This window comes from Taudactylus pleione, unplaced genomic scaffold, assembly GCF_031769625.1.
Source record: "Taudactylus pleione unplaced genomic scaffold, aTauple2 ptg000418l, whole genome shotgun sequence".
Classification (NCBI taxonomy): Eukaryota; Metazoa; Chordata; class Amphibia; order Anura; family Myobatrachidae; genus Taudactylus; species Taudactylus pleione.
In genome coordinates, this window is record NW_028284820.1 from 702,894 (window position 1) to 719,786 (window position 16,893).

The window sequence follows — 16,893 nt, forward strand, 5'->3', positions numbered from 1 at the left end:
CTCTGGAGATGGCAGTGAGTCCAGTCCCCCTGCGTACCTCACCATTAGGTCAGTGTACACAGCGCTGTAGCCTTCCCAGACACTGAATCTGGGTAAGTTGCATGCAGTGTAATAGTGCAGTATATTATGACATGTTTATGTATATATGTGTATATCTGCATTGTATGTGACTTATGCTAGTGCTGACTGTACTTTATTCTCTCACCTGTCAGTGTATATCTATCCCTTTCCTTATCTGCCCTAATACAGCTGTACTTGGGGTGGTTCTGAGACCTCACATTTATATACTTGTTAATATTTGTGAGGTTTGTCACATACTGTTGCGTGCTGCACGTTGCCATATTTTGAGTGGAACTGTGTGTTGCATACGCTGAAAATGGGTCCCTGCAGCTAATTTTTAGTTTCAGTCAGGACCAGTATAGCGCTGCTTGATCACAAGGCTTGGTCAGATATGTCTGACCAGGAGATAGAGCGTTATACTGCACCCATTTTTACTATCCTGCAAGCCATGTGCTGCAGGTGTTAGTGCGGAGGATTTAACTCTTAAAGGGTTCTGTATGTGGCGTCATCGGGTGCCGGTCCCTTTCACGACCCCCTTGGGCTGTTTATTTTCTCGGGATCCTCTTAATTGCGGATCGCCGGGCGGGCCCCATTGTTGTACCTCACTTGGGGTTACTTCACCATACTGCCCTTTTCATCTCAGGGTATCTCGCAGTTTCTTGCACTCTTCCCCTGTGACACAGACTACCGCTCCCTACAGGGGTTTTTTCGAGTATATGAATTCCCCCTGGTGCCACAATAGTCTGTCATGCCCCTTGCAGGGATTACCACAACAGCCACCCTGGGTGGAAGTCGTTTTTCTATGAAACGCAAATTGGCGTGGTTGACGCCCTGTGGTTACTTCCCACTTGGCTCTACCGTGAACTGGATACTGTTTTGGGCTCTTTCCCTCTTACACGGGGGGGAAGCCTATCTCAAGTATTTTTATCCCTGTTTTAGGGCTGGTAGCAGGTCCATTCTGGTTAGAGTGAATGTTGACCTGCACCTGTATCATACACCCTCAGTATTACGTGCATTCTGGGTCCCTGTTGCTGACTAGCGGGTGGATCGCAGGGCGGGACTCTGGCTGTTGCCAGATATGAGGTATTACAACAGTGTTTGGTCTCCTGTCCCAAATTCCCTGAGGGTCATCATGAGCCCCTCCTGGGGTGGATGGGCGTGTTACTCGTCGGATTACAGACGTTACTACGCATCCCATTCCTGCGTGGTCGGATTCTTCTGATCCGTAGGTGGTAACTCTGCCTGAAATCAGTATACTCGCTTTCAGGGGTTGTTACCCATCCTACCATGGCTATAGCATGGTTGGTTAATACTATTGCATACTGAGCTGATGTATTTGTAATGTTTTTCCCCTCCAACACGTCTGGGGTTCAAGTGTATTTGGTCGCTCACGTAATATATGCAGTTGTCATAGGTGGACATGCCTATATTGGATACCAGCTCCAAACTTTCAGAGTTCCGGCTGCGACGGTATCCTCCGTAATACCCTATGGCTGCGCTCTGGGAATGCAGAGGTGCAGATACCATCTATAGGGTATATCTGACCTTGACAGTGGCAGTACAAATTTCCCGCCGTCAGCTATGCTCACTACGGGGCCTCAGACTATTAAGTCTTTTTGTCCTCTGGGTCAGCCTAAAGGTCTGTTTTTTCATAGACTGTCGGCCTTTACAAGGGCTGACATATCCAGTTCCGAGCAGGCCTGGACTGCCAGCCGATCCTGCTTCTGAACCAACGGATATATCGTCAGCCTGACGAGACAGGCCTACCACTGGGAGATGGCGATTTCTCAGTTTGCCCGGTACTAGTGTCTAGTTGCCGCGGGTAGGAGGGTACGCCCTCTCTTTGCTCAGGCGGCCTATTTCCATGTGATGGTACGCAGGCCCTTATTCGGAACAGGGCCTTACAAATCCAGAAAGCTATACAGTTGTTGCGGTAAGCGGAGCTAATTGGGCCATCCCCACTTTCTCAGCGAGGGACTGGTTCTGCTTTCTTTCTGGTGCGGTGGCTGAATGGTCCTCTTTGGCCTATTCTCTGTCTCAATTCCCCGAACCAGTTCCTAAAGCTACCTGGGTTCAGGAAGCAATCCCTATGCTCCATCATACTATGTTTGGAACCCGGGGACTTTATGGTATCACTGGATATACAGGACGCGTGCCTACGGGTACTTACAGAGACCTTACCTCAGCATGGACTGAGGTTTGCTGTATCACAGCACTTACGATTTTTCGGGCTCTGCCTGTTGGGACTGATCTCAGCCCCACAGGGGTTTACCAGCATTTTGGATTTTCTGACAGTTCTTCTGTTCAGTATATCCCAATGCTCCTGTACCTGGATGGCCTCCTGCTCTTAGCAGGATCACCGGGGTACTTTACAGCCGGGTCTGGTTGACTGTGGGTTCTTCAGGGTGCAGACGTTTAATCAAGGGAAAAAAAGTCCTCCCTGCATCCCTCTCTGGGTATTCTTCACCTAGGAGCCCTGCTGGATTCTCAAAATCTGAGAATTCTTCTGGCTTAAGACGGCATCTCCACTCTTCCATTAGGAGTACATGGATGTCTGCGCAGTCGCCATATGTCTTTACACTCTGGGATGCATGGTCCACTATTCAGTGTCTGCCTTTGGAAGGGTGGAATGGGCTCAGTTCCATTCCAGGCCTTTCCATAATTGGCTTATCTACAGATGGAACGAGTTTTTTCTGTCGGATCACTGTTCAAACGATGATGCTCTCCCCGGAGGCAAGTCGGTCCCTTTTCGGGTGACTATGGCCATCTCGTCCAGGGTATTCTTTGCTAAGGACAGTGTCTGGTTCGCATCCATTTCAGTGCAATTGGATGTCTGTCGATTCCACCCTGTCAATTAACTTGTTGGAACTTTAGCCTGTCTTGGGCTTCACTCTGGCATAGCCCTTGTTTCCAGGTGAACCTGAAAAAGTTCAGTCCGACAGGGTCAGAACAGTGGCTTCCTTTTTAGCAATACTGTTCGTTGGGTGGCAATGTCAGGTATGTCATACATTCGGGAATTGTCTGAGGGTCTCCTCCCGACCATCTCGACAGTGTTCATTTCGGGTGCTCTCCATTGGGAAGCGGGAGTCCTCAGCCGTTACGACGTGCATCCCGGGGACTAGTCTCTTCCCCAAGAGAGGTTTCATCTCCTGGTGAGCAGGGGGGGGGGGCCCTCCTGAGGTGACACTCATGGCCTTCTGACTCTATCACACTATGGTGTTACAGTCCAACTCTGGGGATTCTGAAGCAACCTTCAGTGACTCTTTGTCGGTGAAGGGGTTCTTCCAATTTGCGTACCTGTGTTCTCCAGTCTCCATTCTTCCTCGAGGGAAGTGTTTCAATAGAGACAGAGATGCTTTCCTGCTGGTGGCTCCTGATTGCCCCAGATGTCAGGGGTACTTGGTTTTTCGGAGTCTCTCCATCGATACTCCATTCCTGATGCTTCGCTACCCAGACCTGTTGTCTCAGGGTCCTGGGGTTTGCCTTGGACCTGGGTCGTTTGTCTTTGACTACGTCCCTATAGTGGTCTTACGGCTTCCATGGCTTTGTCATCGTTGGAATGATTGGAGCACATGGATCAGCTTTTGCTGGGACCTACCACAATCTGTGGCAGCCATAATTCTTATGGTATTATACCTATCAATACGATCCTCTGGTGTCCAGGATTTCCAGATTTTCTGGCATTCCTTCCGGCTGGCTTGGGTTTCTCCCTCGGCCTGGCCTTCCTGACAGTGCAGATCTCTACACTGTCAGTATGATTAGGTTATGGAATTGCTCCGCTCTGATATCCAGTTCATCCTTTGGAGTGTTCTCTGGATTATGCCTCCATTTGTCCTCCCTAGGGTCTCCTTGGGAGTTAGTAGTGGTTCTTCGTTAACTCCGGGGAAAGTTAATGGAACCGCTGGTTGTAATAGCCATTACATGGTCTATTGCTTTGGCTTTCTCTCTTTCTATCAGGGAGTTTATATCAACCAGGTGAGTGTCGGAATTGGGAGCGTTCTCATGTGGCTCCCTCTTCTGGAGGGCATCTTGTTAGGGTGTGAGTTGCTCTCACCCTGTGTTTCTTCTTAGTGATTTTCAGGTTCCATATTATTCTGGAACTTATGGTGCGGCCATTCAGTCCCCAGTCCTCTCGGCTGGTGTGGCCTCATTGACTGTGGTCCGGCCTCTGTGGATTTATGTGATCCATTCAAGTTCCTGACGGAAATCGGACTCCTTATTGGTGGTCTGAGATTTCTGGTTTTAACAGGAAAGGATGGCCGGCCTATGGCCATATGTTGGCTGGACGGCCTCGTATGTCTTCTTCAGGGGCCTACCCATGGGTAGGCCTTTCTGTTGTTGATGCTTGTTTTTTTTTCTCGGGCCATGTAACCCTCGTGGGTGGCTCGCGGTGGCGCCTCGGCTGGTTTGCCTTGCTAGGTGGCCACCTGGTCTTCTGTCTACACCTTTTTAAGGTTCTAGGCATTGTTTTCCTTTGCCTCTCAGGATGCTTCCTTTTTGGCGGCGGATTCTCCTCTCAGCACAGGAGCGTCCCCTCCCTTGGTTGAACTGCTTTGGGACATCCCCAAGGTCAACCCTGTGTACCCCCTATGGACCCTGAAGTAGAAAACAAGAGATATGGTAAGAACTTACCTTTGTTATCTCTGTTTCTACGAAGTCCATAGGGTCCACAGGGCGCCCGCCCTGACGCACCTGGCTTCAAATGGGCTGTGTGACTGGTCACCGGTTTTCCGTCTCCCATTTCTGTGAGTATGGTTATCGAGTGTTCCAGTTTTCTCTCTTTTTTTCTCCTCCTCCGGCCTTTGGCTACTTACAAACTGAGGTGCCTCTGGCTGGGGGTGGGGTTATAGGGAGAGTGGACCCAAGTGCATCCTGGGAGCTAAAAGCTTTAACTGCGTGGTGCCCGGATTTGGTTCCCAACCTATACCCCAAGGTCAACCCTGTGGACCCTATGGACTTCGTAGAAACAGAGATAACAAAGGTAAGTTCTTACCATATCTCTTGTTATATGTATCGCTTCTTATCCTTGCCATAAAGGCAAGGGTAGGATTTGTTCTTATCAGTTTTATATCTGATACCTTGCATATTTTAAAAAGAAAGATACTGCAATTGGAGGCTGGACTCTCCTGCTGCGGTGGGTTGGTACAACAACTTCGATTTACACATACTATTTATGAATGTATTTGTTATATGTGTGGGTATACCTATGCTTCCGCAATCATTAGGTTACCTCTAGTTCCACAGATGGGAAGCCAGCTGGGATTACCAGAAGCTGTAGGCTATAATATATTATATTGGCTCTAGAGACTAGAGTCATGTTCTGCAGTTTACATTGTGATAGTCACAATTCCCTAAGGCATGGCTTCTAATATGCACCATATACTTGTCTGGGAGCCTTCTGGTAGTCCACACATGTATATAAGATAGGCACTTACACCCTTCTGGGGTTACAGTTTTGTTCCTGTCAGTTTATATCTACGGCGCCCCCTTTTTGGGGGAGTTATTATTATTACAATGTATGTGTATATAGGTGTATGTATATATACTCGCTTTGACAAAGGGGCACGTATCCCCCGAAACGTCGGCCTGTTTGTTTCAACATAGTTTAGATATACCTTTTTGATCACTATTTAAGTCTCGGAGTCCCGCTATTTGTGGTTCCTACTATGTATATATTTATATATTATATAGAGCATAATGATCTCCTGGTGCAGGAGTCGGACAAGTATACTTACTTTCTACTTCAGGGTCCATAGGGGGTCCACAGGGTTGACCTTGGGGGGTATAGGTTGGGAACCAAATCCGGGCACCACGCAGTTAAAGCTTTTAGCTCCCAGGATGCACTGGGTCCACTCTCCCTATAACCCCACCCCCAAGCCAGAGGCACCTCAGTTTAAGTTGGTGCCCGGCCGGAGTCGGGTCACCGTTAGCGCAGGGGGAGCTGATTAGCAGCCCCTAAGCTTATTTTATTTTTTTAGGGACAAAGTTTTTTCCATGGACTTTGGACTCTTCAGAGCGGCAGCGTCGGACTGTCCATAGGACGTCTAAGCTGCCGCTCTGTCACCCCGCTGGCGCTGAGACGCCAGTACAGATCTGGGGATCTCAGCGGGACCCCAGAGTCTGTACTAGCCGGACTCTGTGGGCGCCCAGGACTGCTGCCGGATCCACGGGGAGCAGGTAAGGTCGCGGATCACCGCTTGCGGTGATCCGCGCATTTCAAATGCAGTCCTGTGCCTCCGGTCTCAGGGGACAGACCGGAGGCGCCGGCAGTGGCGGCGGGCCCCCCATACCCCGTGTGTCCACTAGACCACCAGGGACTTAACGATCGGTGCAGGGAGCCGGCGTCCCGGGGGTTAATAGCCGGCCAGGGGAGGCAGCCTTCCCTGTTACAGCGGCTCCTCCCCTCAGCTCAGCGCGCCTTTCAGTATCCATAGTCTGGCGTCGCTGAGCTGCTTCCTCCGCGGGCCACGCTTCCTCTGAGGTCTCCAGCGGCCATTTTATCTCTGTGGTGCAGCAGAAATCTCTCAGGATGGCAGTGAGTCCAGTCCCCCTGCGTACCTCACCATCAGGTCAGTGTACACAGCGCTGTAGCCTTCCCAGACACTGAATCTGGGCAGTTGAATGCAGTGTAATAGTGCAGTATATTATATGACATGTTTATGTATATATGTATATATCTGCATTGTATGTGACTTATGCTAGTGCTGACTGTACTTTATTCTCTCACCTGTCAGTGTATATCTATCCCTTTTCTTTATCTGCCCTAATACAGCTGTACTTAGGGTGGTTCTGAGACCTCACATTTATATACTTGTTAATATTTGTGTGGTTTGTCACATACTGTTGCGTGCTGCACGTTGCCATATTTTAGATGGAACTGTGTGTTGCATACGCTGAAAATGGGTCCCTGCAGCTAATTTTTGGCATCAGTCAGGACCAGTATAGCGCTGCTTAATATTTCCGCCAAGATTGGTCAGATATGTCTGACCAGGAGATAGAGCGTTATACTGCACCCATTTTTACTATCCTGCAAGTCATGTGCTGCAGGTGTTAGTGCGGAGGATTTGACTCATAAAGGGTTCTGTATGTGGCGTCATCTGGTGCCGGCCTCTTTCACGACCCCCTTGGGCGGTTTGTTTTCTCGGGATCCTCTTAATTGCGGATCGCCGGGCGGGCCCCATTGTTGTACCTCACTTGGGGTTACTTCACCATACTGCCCTTTTCATCTCAGGGTATCTCGCAGCTTCTTGCACTCTTCCCCTGTGACACAGACTACCGCTCCCTGCAGGGGTTTTTCGCAGTATATGAATTCCCCCTGGTGCCACAATAGTCTGTCATTCCCCTTGCAGGGATTACCACAACAGCCACCCTGGGTGGATGTCGTTTTCTACGAAACGCTAATTGGCGTGGTTGACGCCCTGTGGTTACTTCCCAGTTGGCTCTGCCGTGAACTGGGTACTGTTCGGGGCTCTTTCCCTCTTACACGGGGGGAAGCCTATTTCAGGTATTATTATCCCTGCTTTAGGGCTGGTAGCAGGTCCATTCTGGTTAGAGTGAATGTTGACCTGCACCTGTATCATACACCCTCAGTATTGCGTGCCTTCGGGTTCCCTGTTGCTGACTAGCGGGTGGATCGCATAGCGGGACTCTGGCTGTTGCCAGATAGGAGGTGTTACAACAGTGTTTGGCCTCCTGTCCCAAATTCCCTGAGGGTCATCACGAGCCCCTCCTGGGGGGGATGGGCGTGTTACTCGTCTGATTACAGACGTTACTACGCCTCCCATTCCTGCGTGGTCGGATTCTTCGGATCCGTAGGTGGTAACTCTGCCTGAAATCAGTATACTTGCTTTCAGGAGTTGTTACCCATCCTACCATGGCTATAGCATGGTTGGTTAATACTATTGCATATTGGGTTGATGCATTTGTAACGTTTTTTCCCCTCCAACACGTCGGGGGTTCAAATGTATTTGGTCGCTCACGTAATATATGCTGTTGTCATAGGTGGAAATGCCTATATTGGATACCAGTCTCCTAACTTTCAGAGTTCCGGCTGCGACTGTATCCTCCGTAATACCCTATGGCTGCGCTCTGGGAATGCAGAGGTGCAGATACCATCTTTAGGGTTGATATTGTTTGGTCCTGACCTTGACAAGATTGTAGTAACATTGGCAGTATTACTAACGACAAGTTTACCGCTTTCAGCTATGCCCACTACAAGGCCTCAGACTAAGTCTGTTAAGTCTTTTTTGTCCTCTGGGTCAGCCTAAAGGTCTGTTTCTTCGTAGACTGTCGGCATCTACAAGGGCCGACATATCCAGTACCGAGCAGGCCTGGACTGCCAGCCGATCCTGCTTCTGAACCTACGGATATCTCTTCAGCCTGACGGGACAGGCCTACAACTGGGAGATACCGATTTTCTCAGTTCGCCCGGTATTAGTGTCAAGTTGCCGCGGCTACGTGGGTAGGAGGGTACGCCCTCTTTACAAGGGCCTTACAGATCCAGAAAGCTATGCAGTTGTTGCGGTAAGCGGAGCTAATTAGGCCATCCCCACTATCTCAGTGAGGGACTGGTTGTTCTGCTTTCTTTCTGGTGCGGTGGCTGAATGGTCCTCTTTGGCCTATTCTCTGTCTCAATTCCCTGAACCAGTTCCTAAAGCTACCTGGGCTCAGGAGGAAATCCCTATGCTCCATCATACGATGTTTGGAACCTGGGGACTTTATGGTATCACTGGATATACAGGACGCGTGCCTACGGGTACTTACAGAGACCTTTCCTCAGCATGGGCTGAGGTTTGCTGTATCACAGCAACACTTACAATTTTTCGGGCTCTGCCTGTTGGGACTGTCCTCAGCCCCACAGGGGTTTACCAGCGTTTTGGATTTTCTGACAGTTCTTCTGTTCAGTATATCCCAATGCTCCTGTACCTGGACGGCCTCCTGCTCTTAGCGGGATCACCGGGGTACTTTACGGCCAGGTCAGGATGACTGTGGCTTCTTCAGGGTGCAGACGTTTAATCAACGGGGAAAAAGTCCTCCCTGCATCCCTCTCTGGGTATTCTTCATCTAGGATCCCTGCTGGATTCTCAGAATCTGAGAATTCTTCTGGCGTAAGACGGAATCTCCTCTCTTCCATTAGGAGTACATGGTTGTCTGCGCAGTCGACAGATGTCTTTACACTCTGGGATGCATGGTGGAATGGGCTCAGTTCCATTCCAGGCCTTTCCATAATTGGCTCATCTCCAGATGGAATGAGTTTTTTCTGTCGGATAACTGTTCAAACGATGATGCTCTCTCCGGAGGCAAGTCGGTCCCTGTCCGGGTGGCTATGGCCATCTCGTCCAGGGTTTTCTTTGCTATGGACAGTGTCTGGATCGAATCCTTTTCAGTGCAGTTGGACGTCTGTCGATTCCACCCTGTCAATTAACTTACTCTGGCATAACTCTTGTTTCCCGGTGAACCTGAAAAGGTTCAGTCCGACAGGGTCAGGACAGTGGCTTCCTTTTTAGCAACACTGTTCGTTGGGTGGCAATGACAGGTATGTCACATATTCGGACATAGTCCGAGGGTCTCCTCCCGACCATCTCGGCAGCGTTGATTTCAGGAGCTCTCCATTGGGAAGCGGGAGTCCTCAGCCGTCACGACGTGCATCCCGGGGACTAGTCTCTTCCCCAAGAGAGGTTTCATCTCCTGGTGAGCAGGGGGGGCCCCCCTGAGGTGACCCTCATGGCCTTCTGACTTTATCACACTATGGTGTTACAGTTCAGCTTTGGGGATTCTGAAGCAACCTTCAGCGACTCTTTGTCGATGAAGTGGTCCTTCCACTTTGTGTACCTGTGTTCTCCGGTCTCCCTTCTTCCTCAAGGTCTTTGGAAGTTTTTTCAATCGAGACGGAGATGCTTTCCTGCTGGTGGCTCCTGATTGCCCCAGATGTCAGGGGTACTTGGATCTTCGGAGTCTCTACATCGATACTCCATCCCTGATGCTTCACTGCCCGGACCTGTTGTCTCAGGGTCTTTGGTTTTGCCTTGGACCTGGGTCGTTTGTCTTCGACTGTGTCCTTACAGTGGTCTTACGGCTTCCCTGGCTTTGTCATCGTTGGAATGATTAGAGCACTTGGATCAGCTTTTGCTGGGACCTACCACAAACTGTGGCAGCCATAAATCTTATGGTATTGTACCTGTCGATACAATCCTCCGGTGTCCAGGATTTCCAGATATTCTGGCATTCCTTCCGGCTGGCTTGGGTTTCACACTTGGCCTGGTCTTCCTGACAGTGCGGATCTCTACACTGTCAGTATGGTTAAGATATGGAATTGCTCCACTCTGGTATCCAGTTCATCCTTTGGAGTGTTTTCTTGATTATGCCTCCATTTGTCCTCCCTAGGGACTCCTGGGGAGTAAGTAGTGGTTCTTCGTTACCTCCGGGGACAGTCAATGGAACCGCTGGTTGTGATAGCCATTACATGGTCTATTGCTTAGGCTCTCTCTTTCTCTCAGGGTGTTTATATCAACCAGGAGAGTGTCTGAATTGGGAGCGTTCTCATGTGGCTCCCTCTTCTGGAGGGCATCATGTCAGGGTGGGAGTTGCTCTCGCCCTGTGTTGCTTCTTAGTGGTTTTCAGGTTCCATATTATTCTGGAACTTATGGTACGGCCATTCTGTCCCCAGTCCTCTCGGCTGGTGTGGCCTCATTGACTGTGGTCTGGCCTCTTTGGATTTTTGTGATCCGTTCAGGTTCCTTACGGAAATCGGACTCCTTATTGGTGGTCTGAGATTTCTGGTTTTCACAGGAAAGGATGGCCGGCCTATAACCAAATGTTGGCTGGATGGCCTCGTAGGTCTTCCTCAGGGGCCTACCCATGGGTAGGCCTTCCTGTTGTTGATGCTTGTTTTTTCTCGGGCCATGTGTGCGGCTCGCTGTGGCGCCTCGGCTGTTTTACCTTACTAGGTGGCCACGTGGTCTTCTGTCCACACCTTTTTAAGGTTCTAGGCATTGGTTTCCTTTGCCTCTCAGGATGCTTCCTTTTTGGCGACGGATTCTCCTCTCAGCACAGGAGCGTCCCCACCCTTGGTTGAACTGCTTTGGGACATCCCCAAGGTCAACCCTGTGGACCCCCTATGGACCCTGAAGTAGAAAACAAGAGATATGGTAAGAACTTACCTTTGTTATCTCTGTTTCTACGAAGTCCATAAGGTCCACAGGGCGCCCGCCCTGACGCTCCTGGCTTCATATGGGCTGTGTGGCTGGTCACCGGTTTTCCGTCTCCCATTTCGGTGAGTATGGTTATTGAGTGTTCCAGTTTTCTCTCTCTTTTTCTCTCCTCCTCCGGCCTTTGGCTACTTACAAACTGAGGTGCCTCTGGCTTGGGGGTGGGGTTATAGGGAGAGTGGACCCAGTGCATCCTGGGAGCTAAAAGCTTTAACTGCGTGGTGCCCGGATTTGGTTCCCAACCTATACCCCCCAAGGTCAACCCTGTGGACCCTATGGACTTCGTAGAAACAGAGATAACAAAGGTAAGTTCTTACCATATCTCTTGTTATGTTGACTTCTCATGCAACTATTTGTCTAAGTGTACGTGTGTATGTATACCGATATATTCATGTTCCTCGTATGACTACTTCCTAATAATTGGGAAACACCTGTTTTTTTTTTTTTTTTTTTAGCCCTAACTGGGGTTTTCTTTACAGATATATCCTTTTTTACTTGGGATAATTATTGCATTCTATGTCTATGTACAGGTACCTTTCTCTGTATAGGTTCCTGTACTCCATATTATTGTTTAGTCGCATATCTCAATAAAATGAGGCTATAAAGTGGCCCCTGGGTACATTCCTATCAGTACATAAAAATCCAGATTCTATTCCATCCTCAGGGCTTACTTGGTTAAATGACAACAGACCACACTTCTGTGCCTGAAGGTCTAGGGCCACCCACCGAATAGGCAGGGTCAGGCCTGGCTTGATTAGATTGGTGGGTATCCAGTAAATCATGGGCCCTGCGGTTCAAGTTTAATCCCTCATTGTGAACACTATGATTGTCAAGGGTCACTGGTGGGATCCATTATCAAATATGTAATATTTCTATGTGTATCTTGACCAGTACAGGGTCTTATTTAATTCTTTCACTATCCCGCCTCTTGACTAATACGCACTTAACCATTCTAAGTGATAATGTACTAATACTTACTCTAGCAGACCGTGCTTGGGGTATATGTATAATCTATATAAGGATACATAACCCTAATGGAACAAGCTCAGGTATAGAGTCCTGTAGTACGACCTTCTTGTTACCACTAACATTTTGCTAGTTTTCTACAGTCTCTCCTACGGCAACATCGCCAGACTGAAGACTGTGCTATGGAGCATTGGTTTTTAGCCCACTGAAGCTACTCTCTATTCCCGATGTGACGGGTTGCTGTGAGATGGAGAAGGTCAGTGACATTCTACATAGTTTCTAGAGTGCTTCTAATTGCTCACAGGTAAGCGGTACCCCACTATTGCCTCGGAAGATGCTCCGATTTCATGCAACCTGACACGACATAGCCGTTATTCTCCCTTATGCATCCTAGCTGCAGACTTAGTAGCCATCCGCTCTTTTTAGCAGTAGGCTCTACCCTTTAGAGCTTTCCTGGCGTGCATAGTTCCAACATTGAGAATGTCACTTTATTCTTCTGTTGGGGTTATAATGAACTGTGACTGTAGCGCCTGTGGGCTAATGCACATCTTTACATTAAAGCGTGACAGTCATTATGTTCCACGCAGGGGGCCTGGTTGGTTTTCCTGTTCAGTACTGTGAATATTTTCATCACACTGACAGGTACCTGATGGGTACCTCTATGGTTGTCCTAGTTCTGTAGCCTTGCTGTATGGTTGCTTCCCTATATTGGTAGCTCTCACTGGGTGACTGTTGCATCCGTGCTCTTTAACTGCTAGGGTAACCGGGTTGTTTTTTATACTATGTTCAGGACAGCAGTTGATACTGCCTACGCACTTCCATCATGTTGGATGTTGTTTGGAGTTTGTTGCTGTGGGTTTCTTTTCAGGTCGGCACAGTGGCTTGTGCTGTAAGGTCTCCACCTGGGATGCCCCATACACTAATTCGAGACCCGCCCCAGGCAGTAGTAACCACTCAATAGGCAGACAACTGATGGGCTGCCAGACATTCTGCCAGTGGTCTGGTATGGGGATTTCCAGCTGCAAGGTTTCAGTTGCTGTTTTTCCCTCTGTTTCTGAGTTGATTGTACTGCTGTCTGACGCTCTGAAAGGAATTGTGGTCTCGATTCTTTCAGAGCTGCCTCTGCCTCATGTCATTGGGATCTCTATCCTTATGGGAGACTTCTATGGTTTCACTCTGGTTGCCAACCTTGTAGTAGTTGGACCTCAAGAATGGTCCAGGGCGACTGTTCGGTCTTGTCGTTTGCTCCCTGTATACTCTTGTTAGGAGTCTGTGGACAGGATCAACTCTGTATCTGTAGATTGGTATTGTTATATGTATAACTATATGAGTTATGTCCAGCAGTGCTGGGATTCTGCTGTCTCCAAATTATACAGCTTCTCATGTTCAACTCTGGTTCGTGCTTGGTCTGTTTCGGCTGAGCTTACGGTGTTCAGCTGTTTTCATCTGCGGCTGTTCTCTTGCTAGCAGTATTCCATTCGATTTACGCTGTAAGGTGTGGAATTTCTATGGCTGTTTAGCAAGGAGCCTTGATTGTCTCCTCTGCTCTACAACACTTGATCTTCAGCTCTTGCCTTTCCATTAGGCCTACGGTTCTTGGTGATCCCGGTTTTCGGTTTGCCAAGGGTTCGGCAAGTTCTCCGCGCTTCCCACCCGGGAGGTTGGCTTTGGGACGTCCCCACTGTCTTGAACTCCAGTGTCCCCTAGTGGATGAAGGAGAAAACAGGATTTTGGTACTTACCGATAAATCCCTTTCTCCGATTCCACAGGGGACACTGGACGCCCGCCCAGCGCTGCGTACCTGCCATTTTGTTTGGTTTCTTATAAGGTTGTGTGACTGCATATGTTCCCTGCAGTTGGTTCCTCTGTTCTCCCTCATTCGGGTCTTGTTCCGTTCTGTGGTCCTCTCCTTCTCCTCGTTTTCCTATGGTCCTCCGTCTCCTCTCGGGCTCAGTTCTTAAACTGGGGCTGATGGGGCATAGAGGGGGAGGAGCCAGTCACACTTCTGAATTATTTAAAGTGCCAGGCTCTACTCTACCACCGTCTATACCCCACTGTCTTGAACTCCAGTGTCCCCTGTGGAATCGGAGAAAGGGATTTATCGGTAAGTACCAAAATCCTGTTTTAGTTATGTGGTGCGGGAGCCTGGACACTCTAACCCCTTCTCAGCTGAGACCATTTTTCAGTGTTTGCGCTTGCAGTACCCACACATTCTATTTTTATTTTGTCAGAAGACTTTGCGGCTTCAGATATAGTTTTTTACTTTAACGTCAATTAAAATTTAACCCAAATTACTTACTTTTTATGTATTTATTTATTTTTTTTTATTTAAATTGAGGATTCAATAAAATGAACTAAAAGCAAATGTTTTTTAATTTTCTTTTCAATATAGCCTATAAATACGTACCACAAAAAAAAAAGTTTGGTTCTCGCTTCAACATAAAATCTACCTTTACAAAATTGCAAACGGCAGGTTTTCACAAAAATCCGCCCTTGAAAATTAAGATGCAGTGTTTGGTGATTAAATCAGGGCAACTGAAAAATCACTTATGTAGGAATAATCTGGTAGTCCAAGGCCTTACCTTTCTCTGCAGGGATCCACAGGTGTTTCTGGTGGATGCCCTTTTAGTTCTGTGGACCCTTAATTTCTACCGTTCAGTAGCAACGTTTATTCCTGTCCTCAGTGATGTTCAGCTGATTCTGTTTTGCATGAGGCTGTCACTAATGTTCTCCACACGGTAAATGGCCAGCGTTGCGCCTATTTATAAGACACAATCTCTTAAATTAGAGACCCTTTCATTACTAGAGTTTACCTGGACTTCTGATCGTGCTATCCCTTAGAATTGGGATGTCCCCAGTGAACTGACTTGTGTCCCCCCAATCTATGCAAGGCAGCAATGGGACTTCTGCACTTAAATTCAATTATTTTCTTGTAGTCCATTGGACGACACCTGGATGCCCTCCCTGTGTGCTCTTTATTCTGTTCCTGTTGGGGTTTTCCTTTTATCCGTTCTATATTTGTTCTGGTTTGTTTTGTGGAGCTTTTGCGGAAGGAGCCTGGGCTTGAAGATCTTAGTGCCCAGTTCCCTGCTTTCACTGCAGTCTCCCCCAATGCACTATGAGGAAAGGATTTAACGTCCAATCCCATTTCTCTCTTGGTAGCCTACTATTCTGTACGGAAGGACTACGTTATGGTGTCCTGTCCATATCCTGCTCTGAAGTTACCTTTTCTATATATTACTGGGCTGTTTGTCATTTGTCACCTTCTCCAGATTTAGTCATACCATCTGAAATACAAACCTCGGCCTTTGTCCTTTTTTTAATATAATTGTGTAGACCAATAAACTGTCTGATTCTAACCCAGCATTGATCTCCATGAGAACCAGTACACTGACCTTTGCTGGGAAAGGGGTTATCAAATGGCCTCTAGCTAAATCTCTGATAGGGTAATCCTCCTTAAAAACCTTATAAGGGTCTCGCCATATACACTAAAGCAGTGGTTCTCTCCAGTCATTAAATACCCTCAGAAGGTCATCTCTCCTATCCCAGCCCGTCAGGGAAGGGGCACATGTTTGTGGCAGCACGGACAGCCTAACCCAATGGATTTTTAGCTGGTTTGATCATTCTCCAATAGCCGTACCTACACTTTTTATTTTCTTTTATGTAAGACTTCTCTCCTGTACACCGACAGGAAAGTGCTCGATTTTAAGTATCGAGAATTGGGGTGGAAGTGAGTAAACCTGGCAATAATGCTTGAACGCAATTTATATCTCCAGAAAATAATTACATAAATCCCGTTGGTTAATACTCTACGGAATTAAAATCTAAACACTGTACATAAGTGGCCTCTAAACAAGATTTTTGATTTTACCAGTAATCAGGTTGAGATTTTGTTTTTGTTTTTTTCTTGCCCCCGAATAGTTTTACCTCCAAAATATTTTACAGCATTTTGATATGATTTTTGTGCAATATTCTCTGCATTATAACAATGGAAGGTGAGTTGTAGTTTTGGATTTTGCATCAATACAAATACTAATAAAGTGGTAAAAAGCTTTCCCAAATTAAATAGCTGCTCCCTTCAAATTCGTACATGTCTCTGATAGTGACACTAACGCTGGTCTGAGCCATGACTCACTCTATTGTGGTGGAGCAGGCCTACGGACACAGATTTCTGAGACACTGGGCTTCTGGTTATTCAACATTGTCTGAGCAAATTATTCATTTTGTTTTTCAGAAAAAGATCTATAAAGATCAGATGGAGTTTATGCTCCAGAATCACGTGTTTCCGCTCTTCAGCAGTGAGCTGGGCTACATGAGAGCGAGGGTAAGGAGATCTCTAAGTAACTCAATGTTTTCTGATGAGCAGATGTATAGCCATGGGTGTGACACCGTTCTGCAGTATAACTGGTGGGTCTCCACAGTATAACTGTACTAGGCACAGTAAGTGGCACAGGGATGTGTGTGTAGTGTCAGCCTGTGTCTGGTAAAGCAGTGGCTGTAGGGATGTGTGCACAGTGTCAGGCTGTGTGACTAGTGAAGCAGTGGCTGCAGGGATGTGTGCACAGTGTCAGGCTGTGACTAGTGAAGCAGTGGCTGCAGGGATGTGTGCACAGTGTCAGGCTGTGACTAGTGAAGCACTGGCTGTAGGGATGTGCGCAGT

General features: G+C 47.9%; 1 protein-coding gene across 1 annotated transcript in view; it reads left to right on the top strand.

Moving 5' to 3' along the window:
- The window catches only part of IPO7 (importin 7), a 74,180-nt gene that overhangs the window by 21,676 nt on the left and 35,611 nt on the right, over window positions 1-16,893 (top strand). The window contains exon 13 of the mRNA XM_088447106.1: window positions 16,468-16,557. Coding sequence (XP_088303232.1) covers window positions 16,468-16,557 — 90 coding nt within the window. The remainder of the gene's footprint in view (window positions 1-16,467; window positions 16,558-16,893) is intronic.